At 46.5% G+C, this 22,201-nt stretch overlaps 1 protein-coding gene across 2 annotated transcripts in view; it reads left to right on the plus strand.

The window, feature by feature from the left end:
- LOC137433033 (uncharacterized) overlaps positions 1 to 22,201 on the plus strand; it is an 85,327-nt gene that overhangs the window by 59,474 nt on the left and 3,652 nt on the right. For both annotated transcript variants that reach the window (XM_068125428.2, XM_078783879.1), the window contains 4 exons: positions 10,450 to 10,510; positions 10,686 to 10,747; positions 16,426 to 16,681; positions 16,814 to 16,981. In XM_068125428.2, coding sequence (XP_067981529.2) covers positions 10,450 to 10,510; positions 10,686 to 10,747; positions 16,426 to 16,681; positions 16,814 to 16,980 — 546 coding nt within the window. In that variant the 3' untranslated portion in view covers position 16,981. The remainder of the gene's footprint in view (positions 1 to 10,449; positions 10,511 to 10,685; positions 10,748 to 16,425; positions 16,682 to 16,813; positions 16,982 to 22,201) is intronic.

Consider the following 22,201-nt stretch of genomic DNA (forward strand, 5'->3'; position numbering starts at 1 on the left):
GCCTGAGTCGTGGCTCGCTTCGCTCGGCGTGTCCATTACACCCGTGGCTCGGGCGGGGCTCATTTACTCGCTTACCGGAAGGTGCTGGTAATTAGGTAATAGGAACAATTGGCCGACCACCCTATTCAGCACTGACCGGAAGTGACGTCATAGCTCCAGGACCGGAGACGGCCAGCTTAATAGACGAGGGGATTAACTCCCCCTCGGTAATGGGAGCGCCGTACTCTGAGATCCGTAACAATATATAAATATATATAAATATATATATATATATATATATTTATTTATATATTGTTGCGGATCCGGGGGTCGGCGCTCCCCTTACCAAGGGGGGGGGGGGGTTAATCCCCTTGTCTTTTACACTGGCCGATCCTCCCAGTCCTGGAAATTACACGCTCCTTTGCGGGGTTGAGATTGGCCAGGGTGATTGGTCAATGGGTTCCCAAATACCTTTGCCAATCCCTCCGCAAAGCAGGGATATAATTCCCTGCTCGGACCCGGACAAGATTGAGTTTGCCGAGCGGTTAGCAGTCCGAAATCTGAGCCGTGAGTAAACACTAACCCGATCCTGAGCGTTGGCCAAATCGTGCCACCGGTACTCAATTGAGGAAATCACGAAAGCGATCGGATGAGAGGAAACCAAAAGGTAAGAAAGAACAAATATAATTTATTACAAACAATAATGAAGAGGAAACGAAAGGAATAGAATGTACAAGAGAGGAAATAAAAGGACACAGGGCAAGCTTAAACAGTCTTACTTATCACTCCCAGGACAGAACAAACAGACTTACATGGGAGTTGGTAATGGGAGGAGGAGAAGGGTCCATGCAGATGGTAGGCGTCGAGGTCCGGCTCCAAGCTCGCGCTCCGGTCCACGCTTTGGGTTCGAGGCGAAACCCGGCAAACAGCTCCGCGTGTCGTTGGACGCGACCGGACAATTATATAGCGGGGAAAAGCTGGTATGCTGCGTACGTAATTCTAATCTCTGCCGGTCAATCTCCGTGGCTCTCTCTCTCTGCCGCTCGCCTCCGTGGCTCTCTCTGGCTCATCTGCTTGTTCGTCTGTGGCTCCTCTCTCGAAGTAGTCCGCGGCGGCGCTTTTATTACATGCCTCGAGAATCAAGCCGCGTCCGCTTCGCTCTGCCTACCGGTGAACACGCCTCGGCCTGGATTGGTCGCGAGGGCTCACCGGCTCCGCCCCTTGATGGTGCGTTGACGGGGCCACGCCTTATTCCTGGAGCTCTGAGGACTCCTCCCCCTTCTTCTCCGAGATGAAGCACATGGGCAATGGCGTCTTGTGGGGAGATAGAAAACCACTCGCACCGCTTTTGAAGGGAACTTTGGGGCCTACTCTTATTTCATTAATGCAACGTCGATTCAACTATTGGGAACAGAGCCTTACCTGAAACACATACTAATGAGATAACTGAAGAGGTTTCTATGGTGTCCCACGTGTTGCTTGTGGCCTATCTAGGGTGCGATCTTTGACCTTTGGGAAGATGGGGGATATTTACAGGGAATTATTTACAAGGCTTATTATTTACAAGTGAAGGTTCTAAAAACCGTAACAATATATATACATATATATATACATATATATATATATATACATACACACACATTTTTTGGTCCGTCCATGTGTAACATTCCTTTCTACCCATTGGTTGGACTGCTGGCCTGACACCACCCACAATTCTCTCCTGAAAAATTATATGGCGGCCATGTTGGTGCGAATCCACGTTCAAGACAAGTTCTGGTGTGCAATGGAGAAGCTGATGGAAAATGTGAAAGATGAGGAAGTTGTTGTGGTAGGAGGAGACCTAAATGGACATGTGGGAAGGAGTATGGACGGTTTTGAGGGAGTTCATGGGGGTTACGGATATGGTGTGAGAAATGGAGAAGGTGAAAGGATTTTGGAGTTTGCTGATGGAGCTGATTTGTTGATTTGTAATACTCAGTTCCAGAAAGAGGATAATAAGCTTGTTACATACACGTCAGGTGCGTCGACGACAACCGTTGACTACCTGCTGGTGCGTAGGCGAGATAGGGGGCACCTCTGGGACACAAAGGTGATCCCGGGGGAGGAGGCTGTTTCACAGCACCACTTGGTTGTCTGTGACATAAGGGTGAAAGGTGCGAGGAGAGCTCGGCGGGTGAAGTACCAACCGAGAATGAAGGTGTGGGGGTTGAAAGAGGTGACAGTAAGGGAGGCATTTAAAGAGAGGCTGAGTATGGTCGAGGATGATGTGTTTGAGCTTCAAAGTGGTTGGATGTCAATGAAAGATAGACTGTGGGGAGCCGTTGGTGAGGTATGTGGATGGACAAAAGGACCACCGAGGCACTCGGAAACATGGTGGTGGGATGATGAAGTTGGAAAGAGGGTTGACGAGAAGAGGAAGAAGTTCAAGGAGTGGCAGAAGGCGAAGGGTATGGGAGCAGAAAAGGCAGAGCATGAAAGTTATAAGGCAGCCAAGAAAGCTGCAAAGAAAGAGGTAGCAAAGGCGCCGGGGGCATGCAGGAAAATGTTCGGAGAACGCTTGGATTTGGAAGATGGTCAGAGAGCCGCATTCAGGATTGCAAAGCAGATAGCGAAAGAGAGGTGTGATGTGATGGGGGTGAGGGTGGCATAGTTACGAACCCGAAGGATCGGTAACCGACACAATTTCGGTCTTCGAGGCCGGCCGATAGGCACAGTGTGACCAGAAGGGACGAGGTTCTCCTGACCACGTGGCCCTCGACTTGGTGGGGTTTGTCCGCACAATGTGGGCACTTCAGGATGAACTTTAGCCGGGGAGCGTTTGGGCGCCCCGGTCTGATACTGCCGCCCACGCGTAGAACAACGTGTGAGTGCACGTGGGTCCCGGCGGTCCCACTGGCCTAGCGCTACCATGTTTAGACCGAAATCCGTCCCCGGGCACCGGCACCTACTCCCGGAAGTCGAGAGAATAGCGGCGCCAGGCACGGCAGGACACCCGCGGAGCCCCGGCGGACCAGGGACGCACGAGCCTACGCGTTAGCGTGCTACGGCGGAACCAACGGCTTCGGCCACGGCCAGGTCGATACTCGGCCCGGCCGCACCGGAAATGAACTGGTTCGACACCCGCGCTAGAGAGGTCGCGGGCGACTGAGATGTATTAACAAATTAATTAATTAATTTGAGACGTCCAATTTCTAGTGTTTGGAAATTTGGAAGAGCTTGACCCCAGCCTTTCCCTTGCGAGGGCAAGGAGGAACTTAACACTTGACACTTAAGCTTAGTTTGAAGTACACCCTGACCAGCGCTCAAGGTGGGACGGCAAGGCAACCAGAAGGGACGAGGTTCTCCTGACCACGTGGCCCTCGATCTGGGAAGCGAGAGGCGTTCCATTAGTGGACGCGCCCCTCACGCCCGACTTTTGGGCGGCCCCGGCAGGCCGTTTGTTTTGACGTTCCGTGACAGGCCCCGCACCCCCACCTCCGGGCCGATGAAGTGGGACAAATCATTGTGGACCCATATGGAATTAAAGGAAGATGGAAGAGATATATGGAAATACTGTTGAATGCAGAGAATGAATGGGATGGCAACATAGAGAGTAACCCAGTTTTAGGACCGGCAGAGAAGATAACCGAGAAGGAAGTTGAGGAAGCGATAAAAGCAATACAACGCAACAACATGCATTTTAAGGCCATTTTCCCTGCAAGAGCGGGGGTTAGCCTTGCGGTCCCCATGACAATCTTCTCCATTTTGCCCTATTTTCTGCATCTCTCCTTGTTAACCCCCTTGCCCGCATTTCTTCTTCCACCATCTTTAGCCAAGTCTATCTCGGTCTTCCCCGTCCTCTACTTCCTTCTACATTCATTTCCATCACTCTTCTCAACCAGTCACTTTCATCCTTCCTCAACACATGACCAAACCATCTCAACCTGTTCCTCTTCACAGCATCAATCACAGGCAATATTCCCATCATCTTTCGCAATTCATCATTTGTCTTCCTCTCTCTCAACGATACTCCGCACATCCATCGAACCATTCGCATTTCCACCCTTTCCAGCCTTCGTTGCTGCTCTACGTTCATTACCCATGTCTCGCTCCCATAAATCATAACACTTCTCACACATGCAGCATACACCTTTCCCTTCAGCTTCAACGACACTCCCCTCCTCATCAGCACGCCACTCAGTTCCTGAAACTTCTTCCATGCACATCTCACTCTTGCAACCGTTGCCGAGTCTGATCCACCTTCTCCATTCAGCATGTCTCCGAGGTAGCAAAATGTTTTCACACCTTCCAGCTTCACGCCGTCTCCAAGATCTAACTCAACATTTCCTCCATCTGCAGCTCCCTCTGTGCACACCTTACATTTGAATGTAGCTGCCACACTGGTAAATGACCCTCTCAGACCACTACATTTTTGATGAACCCACTCAGCGCACATTGTACATTGAATGGAGTTCACTCCGACACCCTTCCTGCACACAGCACACGGCCACTTCCCAGTTCTTTCCACCTCACCACGTGCTTTACCACTTGCCATCACCTTCGTCTTTCCGATATTCACCTTCAGACCTTTTGTCTCAATACATTCCTTCCACTTGTTCATCTTTTCCTTCAGTCCATCCATACTTTCCGCAATCAACACCAGATCATCTGCATACAACAACTCCCATGGTAAACCCTCCTTTACGTTCTGAGCCAGCACCTCCATCACAGCTACAAATAGTAGTGGACTTAGTACGGACCCCTGATGCACTCCCACCTTCACCTCAAACTCACCACTGTTCCCGTCCTTCGTCCTTACAGCTGTGCGCGCTCTTTTGTACATTGCCATCACTACTCTGATCAACCATTCCTCCACTCCTAACTTCCTCAATGCCCATGTCAATACTTTGCGTGGAACCCTATCGAATGCTTTCTCCAGATCAACAAACCCAAAAAACAACTTCTTCCTCTTCTCCATGTACTTCTCCTGCAACTGCCTCACAATAAAAAGCACGTCTGTCGTTCCTCTTCCTGGCATAAATCCAAACTGCATTTCGTCGATCTTCACTTTCTTCCTTATCCTCCTCCCCAACACGCTTTCCAATACCTTCATTCCATGCTCCAATAACTTTATCGCTCGGTATGAGCCACACTCCAGAGGGTCACCTTTCCCCTTGTATAGAGGGACGAGGGTACTCAGTTCCCAAGCCACTGGAATGCGGCCTGCTTTCACCACCAGATTACAGATCTCTGTCATTCTCTCCACACCCCAACTTCCTGCTGCCTTCAGCATATCTCCCACAACTCCCGTTGGCCCTCTGGCTTTTCCACTCTTCATTGCTTTTATAGCTTCCTCAACTTCCTTCTCAGTTATCTTCTCTGCTGGTCCTAAAATTGGGTTACTCTCTATGTTGCCATCCCATTCATTCTCTGTATTCAACAGCATTTCCATATATCTTTTCCATCTTCCTTTAATTCCATCTGGGTCGACAACAATTTGTCCCACTTCATCCTTCAAGCAACTCACCCCCATCACATCACACCTCTCTTTCGCTATCCGCTTTGCAATCCTGAATACTGCTTTCTGACCCTCTTCCAAATCCAAGCGTTCTCCGAACATTTTCCTACATGCCTCCTGCGCCTTTGCTACCTCTTTCTTTGCAGCCTTCCTGGCTGCCTTATAACTTTCATGCTCTGCTGTTTCTGCTCCCGTACCCTTCGCCTTCTGCCACTCCTTGAACTTCTTCCTCTTCTCGTCAATCCTCTTTCCAACTTCATCATCCCACCACCATGTTTCCGAGTGCCTCGGTGGTCCTTTTGTCCATCCACATACCTCACCAACGGCTCCCAACAGACTATCTTTCATTGACATCCAACCACTTTCAAGCTCAACCACATCATCCTCTGCCCTACTCAGCCTCTCTTTTAATGCCTCTCTTACTGTCACCTCTTTCAACCTCCACACCTTCATTCTCGGTTGGTACTTCACCCGCCGAGCTCTCCTCGCACCTTTCACCCTTATGTCGCAGACAACCAAGTGGTGCTGTGAAACAGCCTCCTCCCCCGGGATCACCTTTGTGTCCCGGAGGTGCCCCCTATCTCGCCTACGCACCATCAGGTAGTCAACGGTTGTCGTCGACCCACCTGACGTGTATGTAACAAGCTTATTATCCTCTTTCTGGAACTGAGTATTACAAATCAACAAATCAGCTCCATCAGCAAACTCCAAAATCCTTTCACCTTCTCCATTTCTCACACCATATCCGTAACCCCCATGAACTCCCTTCGTTTTTTATTCGCACGTCGTGCGTGGCCTAGTCTTTCCGGGCTCCCTTCCCCCCGTCGGTGTTTTGTGAGTGTAAGTTCTTTCCTTCATAGTATTTGCTTGTTTCTTTGATTTTCTTTTCTCCTCCCTGCCTCTCGCGGGCATCTTACCCTTTGTCCGGCGTTTTTAAAAACAGGACAAACGGATAGACAAATAATTCTATATTGATTCTTTCTCTCCTCCCGGACACGTGCTTGTTCGCTCTCCTCCTCGTCTCGACTTGTGCCCCGCCCCCTGTATCTCGTTTTTTTCCGCCTTTGCTCCTTATTTCTCAAATCCACGTTCTCGCTTGGAGACTTTTCCCAGATTGTTTTTCATGGTCGTTATCATGGTTCTGTTTTGATATTGTTGGAATATGTTTAAACCGCAGCCGCGATGCTGACGCCCCCCCCCCCCCCCCCCCCAGAATTTCCATGTTTTAAACGTTTCCCAGTGTGTACCCTGGTCAGAATAGGTACACCGTATCGCTGCGTGTCGTAAGAGACGACTAAGAGGGTTGGCGTCATGAAGGGCATCCGGCCATAAAAACATTGCCTCAAAAAGAGAACCATGACAATTACAAGTACATATGGGCAGGGTGCAGCCCCAAGTGGAGATCGGTTTCTGAGGTTTGAGACATGGAATGTAGGGACAATGACAGGGAGATCAGGAGAAGTGGTGGAAGTATTGGTCAGAAGAAGAGTGGACATATGTTGTGTGCAACAGACGAGATGGAAGGGAAGTGGTGTGAGAATGGTGAAGGGTAGGGACAGAAATACAAGTTTGTGTGGCAAGGGTGCCTGGAGGGCGTGAATGGTGTTGGTGTCATGTTTTCTGAGGAGTTTGTAGACAGTGTGGTGAGTGTGACTAGAGTGAGTGATAGGTTGATGATGGTGAAAATGATGATTGGAAAGCTCTTGGTGAACGTCATCTCGGGATATGCTCCGCAGGTTGGTCGAAGCGATGAAGAGAAGGATAAGTTCTGGTGTGCGATAGAGAAACTGATGGAAAACGTGAAAGATGAGGAAGTTGTTGTGGTGGGAGGAGACCTGAATGGACATGTGGGAAGGAGTATGGATGGTTTTGAGGGAGTTCATGGGGGTTACGGATATGGTGTGAGAAATGGAGAAGGTGAAAGGATTTTGGAGTTTGCTGATGGAGCTGATTTGTTGATTTGTAATACTCAGTTCCAGAAAGAGGATAATAAGCTTGTTACATACACGTCAGGTGGGTCGACGACAACCGTTGACTACCTGATGGTGCGTTGGGAACTGAGTACCCTCGTCCCTCTATACAAGGGGAAAGGTGACCCTCTGGAGTGTGGCTCGTACCGAGCGATAAAGTTATTGGAGCATGGAATGAAGGTATTGGAAAGGGTGTTGGAGAGGAGGATAAGGAAGAAAGTGAAGATTGACGAAATGCAGTTTGGATTTATGCCAGGAAGAGGAACGACAGACTCGCTTTTTATTGTGAGGCAGTTGCAGGAGAAGTACATGGAGAAGAGGAAGAAGTTGTTTCTTGGGTTTGTTGATGTGGAGAAAGCATTCGATAGGGTTCCACGTGAAGTAGTGACATGGGCATTGAGGAAGTTAGGAGTGGAGGAATGGTTGATCACAATAGTGATGGCAGTGTACAAAAGAGCGCGCACAGCTGTAAGGACGAAGGACAGGAACAGTGGTGAGTTTGAGGTGAAGGTGGGAGTGCATCAGAGGTCGGTACTAAGTCCACTACTATTTGTAGCTGTGATGGAGGTGCTGGCTCGGAACGTAAAGGAGGGTTTACCGTGGGAGTTGTTGTATGCAGATGATCTGGTGTTGATTGCAGAAAGTATGGATGGACTGAAGGAGAAGATGAACAAGTGGAAGGAATGTATGGAGACAAAAGGTCTGAAGGTGAATATCGGAAAGACGAAGGTGATGGCAAGTGGTAAAGCATGTGGTGAGGTGGAAAAAACTGGGAAGTGGCCATGTGCTCTGTGCAGGAAGGGTGTCGGAGTGAATTCCATTCAATGTACAATGTGCGCTGAGTGGGTTCATCAAAAATGTAGTGGTTTGAGAGGGTCATTAACCAGTGTGGCAGTGACATTCACGTGTGACGTGTGCATAGAGGGAGCTTCAGATGGAGGAAATGTTGAGTTGGATCTTGGAGACGGCGTGAAGCTGGAAGGTGTGAAAACATTTTGTTACCTCGGAGACGTGCTGAATGGAGAAGGTGGATCAGACCCGGCAACGGTTGCTGGAGCGAGATGTGCATGGAAGAAGTTTCGGGAACTGAGTGGCGTGCTGACGAGGAGGGGAGTGTCGTTGAAGCTGAAGGGAAAGGTGTATGCTGCATGTGTGAGAAGTGTTATGATTTATGGGAGCGAGACATGGGTAATGAACGTAGAGCAGCAACGAAGGCTGGAAAGGGTGGACATGCGAATGGTTCGGTGGATGTGTGGAGTATCGTTGAGAGAGAGGAAGACAAATGATGAATTGCGAAAGATGATGGGAATAGAGCCTGTGATTGATGCTGTGAAGAGAAACGGTTTGAGATGGTTTGATCATGTGTTGAGGAAGGATGAAAGTGACTGGTTGAGAAGAGTGATGGAAATGAATGTAGAAGGAAGTCGAGGACGGGGAAGACCGAGAAAGACTTGGCTCAAGATGGTCGAAGAAGAAATGCGGGCAAGGGGGTTAACAAGGGGAGATGCAGAAAATAGGGCAAAATGGAGAAGATTGTCATGTTTATCGCAAGGCTCACCCCCGCTCTTGCAGGGAAAATGGCCTTTAAATGCCTGTTGTTGTTGTTGTTTGTTGGTGCGAATCCAAATGCATCTTTGGAACTGTCATATTCAAAATTGCCATGCTCTGCCTTCAGGTTGGATGTCAGGATGTACGTCGTTCCTGATGTCCGTCGTTCCTGATTAATTCCTTGTACGTCGTTCGCTCTGTGATTTATCCCTATGTCCCTTATGGCACCGCATTCGACACTAGAATCGTGCATTTAATGGCACTCAATAATAAAACATACTGGAAGCCAGGACGTCGAGCCCTACCGCTGACAACCCCGACTTGGGGGGGGCACACATAGTACGGCAGGCCGAGGCCATGCCCCGAGGAGCCATGATTGGCCAGGGTATTGGATTGACAGGAGGACTGGTAAGAAGCAACTCGCTGATTGGTGAAGCACAGCTGATGACGTCAGAGCATGGGTGATAAAAGGACGCGCTTACGGATATTTTGCGCTTCTTCTTCGCTTCGCCCTTTCTTCGCTGGTTTTTGTCTTCGCTGCTCTTCGTTTCTCTCCGCTCTCTGGGTCTGGTCTGGATCGCGGCAGACGGCATTTATCTCTCTCGTTCTGGACAATAAAGTGAACGATCGTGCTTGGACGACAGGGTCAAGGAAGCGATCGGACAGGCCGTGTTCGGAGACACCAAACCCACCAAAGATGATGAAGACAGGTCCCGCTGGAGGAGCGAGCTTCACGCGGCCCGTTAGATTCGCGCGGAAGGCCTGTTGCGCGTCAGCGGGTGCCAGTGGTTTGTTTTTGTTTGCTGTATTCATTCCAATGTTCTTCCAACATATTTATTTATTTATTGTTATCTTGGGGCATTAGCCTTGTGTTGGCTTAGCGGTTAGGGTGCCGGCTTGAGATCTTTGGATCCTGAGTTAGAATCCCAGTCAATTGTTTGATTGACGCCAGGGGGGTTGACTCAACCTGTCGTCCTTCTGAGGTCGGCAAATTGAGTACCAGCTTGCTGGGATGAATGTGTCGGTGTTTGCCCCGGGTTAGAATAGGTACACCATATCCCTGCGTGTCGTCAGAGGAGACTAAAGGGTTGGCGTCAGGAAGGGCATACGACCATAAAAACATTCCCTCAAAAAGGGAACTTGATGATTGTCATGGGGCCCGCAAGGCTAACTCCTGCTCCAGCAGGTAAAATGGCCTTAAAAAGGGAATTTTCTTTGTTATCTTGGAGCATTATTCCAGGTAATAGGCCTGTGCACACAGAACTAAATTACTTTTCTGACTTTTCATAGAAAAAAGTGTTATAACACAATCTTGGTTCAGATGAATATTTGCGTCGAATTGTCCACAGAATGGATTTTTTTTTTTTCAATTGCATCCTGCCTGTCAATCAGATTTCATAAAAAAGTGATTTCGCACCACGTTTTTTGTTTTATTCCTTTTTCTTTTTTCCCTAGGTGTACTCAGAACTTGAAACGTTTCAGAGGCAGACGAACATGCAACCGCAATCTTCTTTTGGTGAGCAAAATTTTGTTGACTCTATATTTCATTCCAAGCTTTGCTAATCATTCTCTCTTCCAACCCATGTCGTTCCTTTGTTTTGCATGGATTGGTGTGGTTGTACCCTTTATTTTTCACAAGTGTTAATCAAGCTTAGACTTCTGTCCACCCCCTCCCCTGTCTCATGATATAGGTCGTTATGCTCGTCCACATTCCCCGCCTGGCAATACTTCATACACAGAAGATCGCCAAAAGGTGAAACCTAGACAGAAACCCACGTTACGTAATATCACTTTATCATCAAGCTGGTGATTATTGGCAACCATGATGATTGTGAAATTTGACTGTCTTTGATCCAATAGTTGAGATGCCACATGTGACAAAAAACAAGGTGGCCAAATCACGAGGGATCTAGGCGTGGGTATTATTCGTGTTTGTCAAATTTTGTGGCAGATAAACTTTGCCATTTACTATATGCATACTATCTCCCCAAACGTTTGGGTAATTGATCCAAAAATGTTATTTTGTAGGCAATCAAATACACCAACTGGATATAGGCAGTCCGTTTGAAATTGACAATGATGTCTGCAAATCAATCGTGTTCCATGCTTTACGTGGGTCAATGTGCCGTGATGGTTGACAGAGTTTGGGAATGATGGAAAAGAATGAACTTGGGACTGCATTTATAGTTGATATTTAATAAATGGTAAAGGATTGATATTTGTGGAATGATTGGTCATTTGCAAAAAATGTTTGTACCCTTGGAAGTTGAGTATCCATTATCTTAACGTCGTCTGGGTAATTTTGACTCTGTGGTACATTGGAACTTGGTGTGTGCTGGCATTTCTTTATTACTTACAAAATCGAAGATTTTTCAAGTATATTGTTTGGTCTTGTGTGTTATTCTGTCTGTATGTCAATCACCTCCAGGTCACAATTTGAAACAGAACTTCACGAAACTTCACCAAATGGTAGAGTTGCTCATAAGGAAGAAGCCTATTGATTTTGATGTCAAAGGTCATCTCGAGGTCAAATTTCTAAAATTGTCATTTTTCATCCGATTGACTTGAAAATTTAACAGCTTTTGCACATTGTCACCAAACAGAGAAACCAACTATTTTTTAGATCAACTCAAGGTCAAACTTCCCAAATCATCAATTTTCATCTGAAAAAGCATAAATTTTCATCTGACTTGAAAATTTAACAGCATTTGTATGGTGCATCACTGAATTGGGAAACCAACTATTTTGAGGTCAAAAGGTCAAAGGTAAACTCAGTCAAACTTCCCAAATCATCAATTCTTATCTGAAAAAGCATCTATTTTCATCTGATTGACTTGAAGATTTAACAGCATTTGTATGGTGCATCACTGAATTGGGAAACCAACTATTTTGAGGTCAAAATGTCAAAGGTCAACTCAAAGTCAAACTTCCAAAATCATCAATTTTCATCTGAAAAATCATCAATTTTTATCCAATTGACTCAAGCTTTGATTCAGATTGCCAATTTTTATCTTGATGAAATGGATAATTTGATGTATCCATGGCAACCTTTATTTGGAGGAGGGGTGGATTTTGCAAGTATCGTGCTCTGCATGACGTTTTTCTTGTTTTATTGTTTGCCCTGACCACCTTATGATACTGTTGCGGTTTTGAGTCTGTCAAGTGAGTTTAATAAAGGTTAAAGTCTGTCCCCCATAGTTAGTCACACAAGCAACATGTAGCCTCGCAATAGTGTAGTTATGTCTTAGTATTTGTAAGCTTAGTTCCCTTCCAGTGTTAATTCTGCGTTGAGTAGGAGCCAGGAAAATAGGCCCTACTGCCACCGATCATCCTACGTCCGTAGCCTCAATCCCTTTTGCGTTAACGTTGGTTCATATTGGGCGAGTTAACACGAGGCAGGCAGAGGAGGATCGAGGCGGAGCGGCAGAAGCAATGACGGTAAGCACGAGCCGCCAATCAGAGCTCGAGAGTGGTGGTGGCGTCAGAGGGCGTGGTGAGAAGAGTCGGGTGAGTTCCAGAAGGTTCGGGGGGCGTAGCTATAAAACCGCTGCGCGAAAGCCCTCGACAGGACTTTGCTACGAGAGAGAGAGAGAGATAAAGGACTCGCATTGTGATGAACTTGACGAAGTTGCACAAGAACGCGCGCGCTAACCAGCTCGGAGTGTATTGAAGAAGAGGAGTTGGCCGCCACACATACGCGGGCGCAGTCAGACACGCTTATGAACGAGTATAGCGCATTTGAGACGCGCAAGTGAACAAGGCTGCGTAACCGCCAGCCGCGCTAAAGTCCGCCCTCTGCCGTTCCGCCCGATCATCTGCTGGTACGAGAGATGCGCTACGAGCCCCTGCCACCTTCTTCGCGGGACGTGCCGGGGACCGTGGAGAGCCGGACAGGGACCATCTCTTGACGCGTTGGGGAACACCTGCCCATCTGCAATACCCTGTGTGAGTGTGAGCCGGGCCCGTTGTCCCAGGGATAAGTTAAGACTGCTTAAGGATTGCTCTGTGTCTCTTCGTCCTTGAACTGTTTATACGTGTGGGAATAATTAAACCCTTGTTCTTTCTTCCCTGATTCGATCGTTCCTGTGGTTTCTCCATTTGACTAAGTGTGGCACGAATAAGATCGCTCCAATCGGGTTCCAACATCTAAGACTGCGCGGACCATGTGTACGCAATCTGCTCGGTGTACTCAAACCACACGTGGTTCGTGCGAGGCTTGTTTCCTCGCTCCCAGGGCAGCGCGGGGACTTCGGTATGAGCGAAAAGTAGTCCCGATACCCTACGTCGCGTGTGTCCGGGAGGGACGTAATAAGTCTCGTTTCCGCCAGGCCCAGTAAAGACAAGGGGATTAATCCCCCCTTGATAAGGGGAAGAAGGCCGGCGTAGAGAACCGCAACAATACTTTGAGTGAAATAATTTTGCCATTGTAGCATTCTACAACTTACTCTACCACTCTTATTAGCTTAATAGATGGCACAAGCAGAATGTGTTGATTATGGGATGCAAGAAACTAATGTTTTGGGCATTAATCCTTCGTCAGGGGCAAAATTGTAAAGGGTTAATGGACGAAAGCTCTTCTTCTTTTTTTCTGACAAAAGGTTAACTCCCAAAACGCCAGCTTCTTTGTTTCCTATGGCTGTCAACAAACTTTGACCAAATGCATTGTCCTACCTGTCTGCTCCTGTTGAATGACATTCACATTCATAATTAAGGCTAGTGTTCCATTCTATTATCCATTCACTGGGCAGGAAAGATAGCCTAGTCGTTGGCACACTCGCCTCTGAGCTGTCTATCATGGGCTTGAATCTCAGCTTAGCTAAAAACAGTCGTCCTGTTGTTTCGCAGGTCGGACGATTCTTCAATGTGTGTCCGTGTCCCTCGGATGGCTATTAAAAAGGTTGTCCCGTCTGTTAGCATTAGTTGCTGGACATTAAATATTCCACAGTGCCCTTCGCGAAGATGAGGGTGAGCTCCCGTCAGCACCATGCCCAAATTCCAAATTCCTTCTCAAAGTTAGAGGGGGAACTGCATCAGTGGAACAGCTGCACCCTGAGCAGATTATGCTACATGTATCCACGTGCTGCATACAAAAGAAGATTCATTCATTCATTCAAGCATTTGATGTATTTATTCATTCTTTGATCATTCATTTATAAACATTTGAATGTAAGAAAATGACACCCTGTTCTACTAAAGACCCATTAATAAGATAAGTGATTTGGGTTTATTCCGAATTTTCTACTGCAGTTCCTGTGCTGAGATGACCTTCGTGAGGTGGTCTCCGGGGCTTTTAGGCAGGACGGTGTCTATGTATGCGTTACCAGGATTATGTATGCATTACCAGGCGGCATGCTTTACCAGGAAATGGTCCCCACCTGACCATGTTCAAGTAGTTTTTATTTTTGTATAAATTACCTGCGTATCATTCGTAGAAAGCCCTCAAGTTTAGGAATCGCCATATTTTTCAAATTGTATCTGCATCGGTGGGCATAATCCAAAAACAATTATAACGCAAATTATTTTGGAGCCATTTTGAAGCAGCTGTAACTTCAAAAGTGAGATTGGAGTCGTTGGTGGGTAGTGCAGGTAAAGAAAGGTAGTTGACAAGATAGTTGAGAAATGAGTCACTCGGGGAACAAAGAAAATAGGGGATGATTACAAGCAGCATGTTCGAAGGTCGTCTTTGTGCGTGGGCAGTATTGGGATGGTGAAGTTGGAGGGTAGTTTTTGCTGGAGGTAATTTGTAGAATGCCACACCTGAATATTGGCATAGACAGGTTTAAGGAATGGATAGTAACTTTACTTCAAAGGAGGTAACAAATTTGTAGATAAATGCTGGTTATGTTTGTGGGAGGGAGATTAACATTGGTAAAGGGTGAGCTTTGTTGAGGGTGTGTGGCAGGTGCATGTGGGAACGTTGGTGAGGGCAAGGGCGAGAGCAGGGGTGCCGAGGAGCTGGCGAGAGTGCAGGGATGCTGGTGAGGGCTGGGGCGGAAACGGAAGCTGGTGAAGGTGGGAACTGGTAAGAGGGAGGGGTATTAGGCAGAAGCTGGCAGGGGTTATTGGGGAATGGGGGGCAGGGCTGTCAAAGGTGTGGGGCAGGTGTCGCCTTGGGAGCTGGTGCGGGGGTGTGGGGCTGGCGAGGGTGTCGGGAGGATGAGGGTGTGGTATGGGGGGGATGGGTGGTGAGGGAGCGGGAGGCAGCGAAGGGTGTGGGGTGGGGGCGGCTTTCGGAGATGGTGAGGGGAGGGGGGGGGGGGGAGTTTGGTGCAATAACTGGCGTGGGGCGAGGGTTGTGTTGTTTTGAAGGAGCAAGAGTGAGGGTTATTGAAAAGGTTAAATGGCACAATGTCAGGTCGTGGCAGGAAAACATCGGCAATGTTACATGTGGAAGCAAAGTATATATATATATATATATATATATATATCACAGGTTTAGCATTGGGGGAGCAATGGCAATTGGACTAAAGATTGTTTCACTCTCACACTCGTAAACGATGACTCGTGTCTGTACGCTGTGGGATTGTTCTGATTTTCTTTTCTTTTTTAAACAACTTGGAATGATGGCCAATGCCCATTCTGTGGCTGGTTTGGAATTGTAATAATTTTTGTTGAGAATTTATCTATTATATTTATTTATATTATATTTATTTATTATAATATTTATTTATATTTATTTAATCCAGCTTTGTGTTGAGAATTTAAATGTAATAATTTTGGAGGTCTCCATTTCCTCTAATCGTAAACCGATTTTGGCATTTTCTATTTTTGTTGCAATCTTTCATTGCCTTTCCTCACAATTAAACCCGTTATTTGATCCAAAGAATTAACATTTTAGGAACCTAATTTTTGAATAATTTTAAAACTGTGAAGCCAATAATGGTGTTGTAATCAATTGAAATTAATTTTAAATCGGTGTGCTTTATTGTAACTAATTTGCAAATTTTCTATTGAACTTATTTTTGATGATTACTTATTGGCTTCATTATTATTATTATCATTTTTTGCTGGGTTGAATTATTTATTGAGGGTTTATATTTGAGCCCAAGAAAGCCAGTCTGTCTGCAACATCTCCTGTTGCATTTGAGCGGTCATTTATTCCTGGAATGCAGACTCGCTTTTGAGCATTTTCCCATCAATAAGTAATAATAATAATAATAATTCATTTATTTTGTATAGCGCTTTTCATGAAGCCCAAAGGCGCTTTGACAGAGTGCAAAACATAATGCATAACAAAACATGAAAACAACAATTGCAAAAAGACAAGAATCAATAGGGAAATATTTAAAGCAAAAGGAGGGAGAAGAAGAAGTGATAGTCAGGGGTTAAGTGGAATTTTTTTCCTCATTTGTTGTTGTTTTTTCACAAGCACATGCTAATTTTATTTTCATGTGCATACGAAGAGCAATGTTGTAATTGTTGCCCATCCAGCACCAAGGTCAGTGGCCAAAAAAGCATTCCCGCAACGCGGATTCATCACGCAGCCCATGGATTACACCTGAAGTTCTGGATTTAATAGAGCAAAAGAGAAAGGCTAATATTATGCGTCTCAAGAAGCCATCTCCGAGCAACGAGGAGGCGTTTCGCATCCTGCGAAGCCGTGTGCAATCGGAGGTCCGGCGCCTCAAGGAGCGCTCCATGCCAGGAAGGCGCCGGATCCAACAGCTTGAGAAACAAGACTTTACATGTGAGGCCCGCTCTTGTTATCCCTGTTTTTTCTTCACACATCTTCTTGCCATCCCCTCCGAATCCCTCTGTTCTGATTTCCCTTTGTAGTTTTATTTAGTTACCCCTTGCTCTGCTTTCCTTTCCATCCTAGTTGACTCGCTGTCAGATACCGATGCTGATTCCCCAGGAGACGGAGACCAGAAAGACTCTGTGACTCGTCATAAGTTTGATGTCGAGGTCAATCCTGACATTGGCATGGAATCCAACTCTCTCCATAACTTAAATACTGAACCTAACAGACAAAAAGAAGGAAAGTGAGGTGAGGTTTCTTTAAAAGAAAAGAATCTTTTTTTTTTTAATGAGCCTTCCTCCAAAAGAAATGTCATGGTATTGCTTGCTTTTAAAAATATTTCCGTTTGCTGTATTCTTGTTGGAATTTTGTTTTTGTGCCATAACACAGCATTCCACTCAGGTTTAAAAACCTGAAGAGCAGCTGCAGAGGTGAACTGAAAATTCCTGATTATTCATTACATCCTAATTACGAGAACCAGGGTACCGGTGTGTACCCTGGTTAGAATAGGTACACCGTATCCCTGCGTGTCGTAAGAGGCGACTAAGAGGGTTGGCGTCAGGAAGGGCATCCGGCCATAAAAACATTGCCTCAAAAAGAGAACCATAACAATTACAACCACATATGGGCAGGGTACAGCCCGAAGTGGAGATCGGTTTCTAGGTTTGGGACATGGAATGTAGGGACAATGACAGGGAGATCACGAGAAGTTGTGGAAGTATTGATCAGAAGAAGAGTGGACATATGTTGTGTGCAAGAGACGAGATGGAAGGGAAGTGGTGTGAGAATGGTGAAGGGTAGGCAGGGACAGAAATACAAGTTTGTGTGGCAAGGGTGCCCAGAGGGCATGAATGGTGTTGGTGTCCTGTTTTCTGAGGAGTTTGTAGACAGTGTGGTGAGTGTGACGAGAGTGAGTGATAGGTTGATGATGGTGAAAATGATGATTGGAAAGCTCTTGGTGAATGTCATCTCGGGATATGCTCCGCAGGTTGGTCGGAGCGATGAAGAGAAGGACAAGTTCTGGTGTGCGATAGAGAAGCTGATGGAAAACGTGAAAGATGAGGAAGTTGTTGTGGTAGGAGGAGACCTAAATGGACATGTGGGAAGGAGTATGGACGGTTTTGAGGGAGTTCATGGGGGTTACGGATATGGTGTGAGAAATGGAGAAGGTGAAAGGATTTTGGAGTTTGCTGATGGAGCTGATTTGTTGATTTGTAATACTCAGTTCCCAGAAAGAGGATAATAAGCTTGTTACATACACGTCAGGTGGGTCGACGGCAACCGTTGACTACCTGATGGTGTGTAGGCGAGATAGGGGGCACCTCCGGGACACAAAAGTGCTCCCGGGGGAGGAGGCTGTTTCACAGCACCACTTGGTTGTCTGCGATATAAGGGTGAAAGGTGCAAGGAGAGCTCGGCGGGTGAAGTACCAACTGAGAATGAAGGTGTCGAGGTTGAAAGAGGTGACAGTAAGGGAGGCATTAAAAGAGAGGCTGAGTAGGGTAGAGGGTGATGTGGTTGAGCTTGAACGTGGTTGGATGTCGATGAAAGAAAGTCTGTTGGGAGCCGTTGGTGAGGTATGTGGATGGACAAAAGGACCACCCAGGCACTCGGAAACATGGTGGTGGGATGAGGAAGTTGGAAAGAGGATTGACGCGAAGAGGAAGAAGTTCAAGGAGTGGCAGAAGGCGAAGGGTATGGGAGCAGAAAAAGCAGAGCATGAAAGTTATAAGGCAGCCAAGAAGGCTGCAAAGAAAGAGGTAGCAAGGGCGCAGGAGGCACGTAGGAAAATGTTCGGAGAACGCTTGGATTCAGAAGAGGGTCAGAGAGCGGTATTCAGGATTGCAAAGCAGATAGCGAAAGAGGTGTGATGTGATGGGGGTGAGTTGCTTGAAGGATGAAGTGGGACAAATCGTTGTGGACCCAGATGGAATTAAAGGAAGATGGAAAAGATATATCGAAATGCTGTTGAATACAGAGAATGAATGGGATGGCAACATAGAGAGTAACCCAGTTTTAGGACCGGCAGAGAAGATAACTGAGAAGGAAGTTGAGGAAGCGATAAAAGCAATGAAGAGTAGAAAAGCGGGAGGGCCGACGGGAGTTGTGGGAGATATGTTGAAGGCAGCAGGAAGTTGGGGTGTGAAGAGAATGACAGAAATCTGTAATCTGGTGGTGAAAAACAACAACAACAACAACAGGCATTTTAAGGCCATTTTCCCTGCAAGAGCGGGGGTTAGCCTTGCGGTCCCCATGACAATGTTCTCCATTTTGCCCTATTTTCTTTGGTGGTGAAAGAAGGCCGCATTCCAGTGGATTGGGAACTGAGTACCCTCGTCCCTCTATACAAGGGGAAATGTGACCCTCTGGAGTGTGGCTCGTAACGAGCGATAAAGTTATTGGAGCATGAAATGAAAGTATTGGAAAGGGTGTTGGAGAGGTGGATAAGGAAGAAGGTGAAGATCGACGAAATGCAGTTTGGATTTACGCCAGGAAGAGGAACGACAGACGCGCTCTTTATTGTGAGGCAGTTGCAGGAGAAGTACATGGAGAAGAGGAAGAAGGTGTTTCTTGGGTTTGTTGATCTGGAGAAAGCATTCGATCGGGTTCCACGCGAAGTATTGACATGGGCATTGAGAAAGTTAGGAGTGGAGGAATGGTTGATCAGAGTAGTGATGGCAATGTACGAGAGAGCGCGCACAGCTGTAAGGACCAAGGACGGGAACAGTGGTGAGTTTGAGGTGAAGGTGGGAGTGCATCAGGGGTCGGTACTAAGTCCACTACTATTTGTAGCTGTGATGGAGGTGCTGGCTCAGAACGTAAAGGAGGGTTTCCCGTGGGAGTTGTATGCAGATGATCTGGTGTTGATTGCGGAAAGTATGGATGGACTGAAGGAAAAGATGAACAAGTGGAAGGAATGTATGGAAAGAAAAGGTCTGAAGGTGAATATAGGAAAGACGAAGGTGATGGCAAGTGGTAAAGCATGTGGTGAGGTGGAAATAACTGGGAAGTGGCCATGTGCTGTGTGCAGGAAGGGTGTCAGAGTGAACTCCATTCAATGTACAATGTGCGCTGAGTGGGTTCATCAAAAATGTAGTTGTCTGAGAGGGTCATTAACCAGTGTGGCAGCTACATTCAAATGTAAGGTGTGCACAGAGGGAGCTGCAGATGGAGGAAATGTTGAGTTGGATCTTGGAGACGGCGGGAAGCTGGAAGGTGTGAAAACATTTTGCTACCTCGGAGACATGCTGAATGGAGAAGGTGGATCAGACTCGGCAACGGTTGCAAGAGTGAGATGTGCATGGAAGAAGTTTCAGGAACTGAGTGGCGTGCTGATGAGGAGGGGAGTGTCGTTGAAGCTGAAGTGAAAGGTGTATGCTGCATGTGTGAGAAGTGTTATGATTTATGGGAGCGAGACATGGGTAATGAACGTAGAGCAGCAACGAAGGCTGGAAAGAGTGGAAATGCGAATGGTTCGGTGGATGTGTGGAGTATCGTTGAGAGAGAGGAAGACAAATCATGAATTGCGAAAGATGATGGGAATAGAGCCTGTGATTGATGCTGTGAAGAGGAACAGGTTGAGATGGTTTGGTCATGTGTTGAGGAAGGATGAAAGTGACTGGTTGAGAAGAGTGATGGAAATGAATGTAGAAGGAAGTAGGGGACGGGGAAGACCGAGAAAGACTTGGCTAAAGATGGTGGAAGAAGAAATGCGGGCAAGGGGGTTGACAAGGAGAGATGCAGAAAATAGGGCAAAATGGAGAAGATTGTCAAGGCTAACCCCCGCTCTAGCAGGGAAAATGGCCTTAAAATGCATGTTGTTGTTGTTGTGTTGTATCCTAATTACTAGAACGACATTCGGTAGAGCATATACCTGTCAGGCTGAACAGTTTACAATTTGTATCTCACTGACAAACATAACCTCCTTCCGCCCTCGGTAGCAAATGTGCAATGAAGTAATGAATCGCAAAGCGACAAGGGAAGGGGGAAAGGATTTTCATTCCTCCAACGGAGTCGTCATGTTTTCGGGCTGCGTGGCCGACTGGCCATGGTAGGTTGTCGTTACCATAATAACGTGAGAACAGCTGAAGGGATTTAAATCAAACTTGGATCAAGTATGTACTTTGATGCAAAGATGAACTGATTCGATTTTGCGTTGAAAAGGTCAGAGGTCCTGTTTGGTAAAAGTTACTGCGCGAGCTTGTTTGGTTGAACCGGCAATGGGATTTTGACCATACTTGGTATAAGTGCATATGATGCAAAGACGCACCAATTAGATTTCGACATCAAAGGTCAGAGGTTATGTCAGGTAAAAATGTGACATTTGAGAACAGCTGAAGGGATTTAAATCAAACTTGGTACAAGTATACATGATGGAATAATGTGGGCGGTTTTCAAATATAACTGGAACAGCACTTGGTAGGGCGCATACCTCCGCCAAGCTAAACAGTTTGTTTTGTATCCCGTCGATAGGCCAGAGCTGGATCTGGACTTAAACCAAAATCGAATTGCTTGTTCTTGTCGCCTAACCATGTCATCCACCTAGTTTTGTGATAACAGACGTAGCACCGGTCGTGTGCGTGCGTGTGCATGTAGTTGCATTGCAGATCAATGGCCTGGTGATCTGATAATGGAAGCAGTGTTTACTCTCAAGTGTCAAAGAACAACAGACTTACAAAACAAACTCAGACAAATATTCCAAACACAGACAAACAAAAACAATCAGAAGAACATCAGACAACAGAACAAATAACAACAGACAACAGGCAGGAGATACATGCAAATGGTTGAGATTCTTCTCCTCTTCACCAGATCTCAAAGAGACGGAATATGGGAACTACACCTGTATGCCTTCCAGGCCAGGCTACCTTTCTTTATGATACACAACCACACAAACTGTACTCACTAATCTACTTCACTGAGATGCACCAGGTTTCTCCAGAAATGAGGGCTGAATTTGATGCTGGCAGCTTTGTCATGAAATGTGGGACCGCACAGTTCAACCAAGTGGATCCTGACCAGTCAGGAATGTCATCCAAAAACATTCAGAATGACTGAATGGAACGAGAAAAAGGGTGGAGGCAACATTGGGATCACAAAGACATCTTAAGCTCTGAGTAGATGGGCACTCTCATACAAACTCAGATCCCACCTTACCTTTGCAACAGAAGTGTTTGGCCTTCGATTGGACGATGCCCTCATGAACAATGAATCCAGCAAAGGCAGACCAAAAAGACAGATCCAAAAGACCCTGAAAGGGGAACCCAAACGCAACTTTTCTTTCTTTCTGAAAACCATCGACATTCATTAATCACAGTCTAATTTGAAGGGAATTTTCTTATTTGCCAATCACAAAGTGCTGAAAAAATCCCAAGAGTGTCAATTTTCGAGTTTGCCAGTGACTTCATATTAGCAATTCACCGTAATCTTGCCGACGGTGGTACATAGAGAGATGGTGCATTCCGAGCT

The sequence above is a fragment of the Myxine glutinosa genome, chromosome 8 (assembly GCF_964187855.1).
Source record: "Myxine glutinosa chromosome 8, kmMyxGlut1.1, whole genome shotgun sequence".
NCBI classification, from domain to species: Eukaryota; Metazoa; Chordata; class Myxini; order Myxiniformes; family Myxinidae; genus Myxine; species Myxine glutinosa.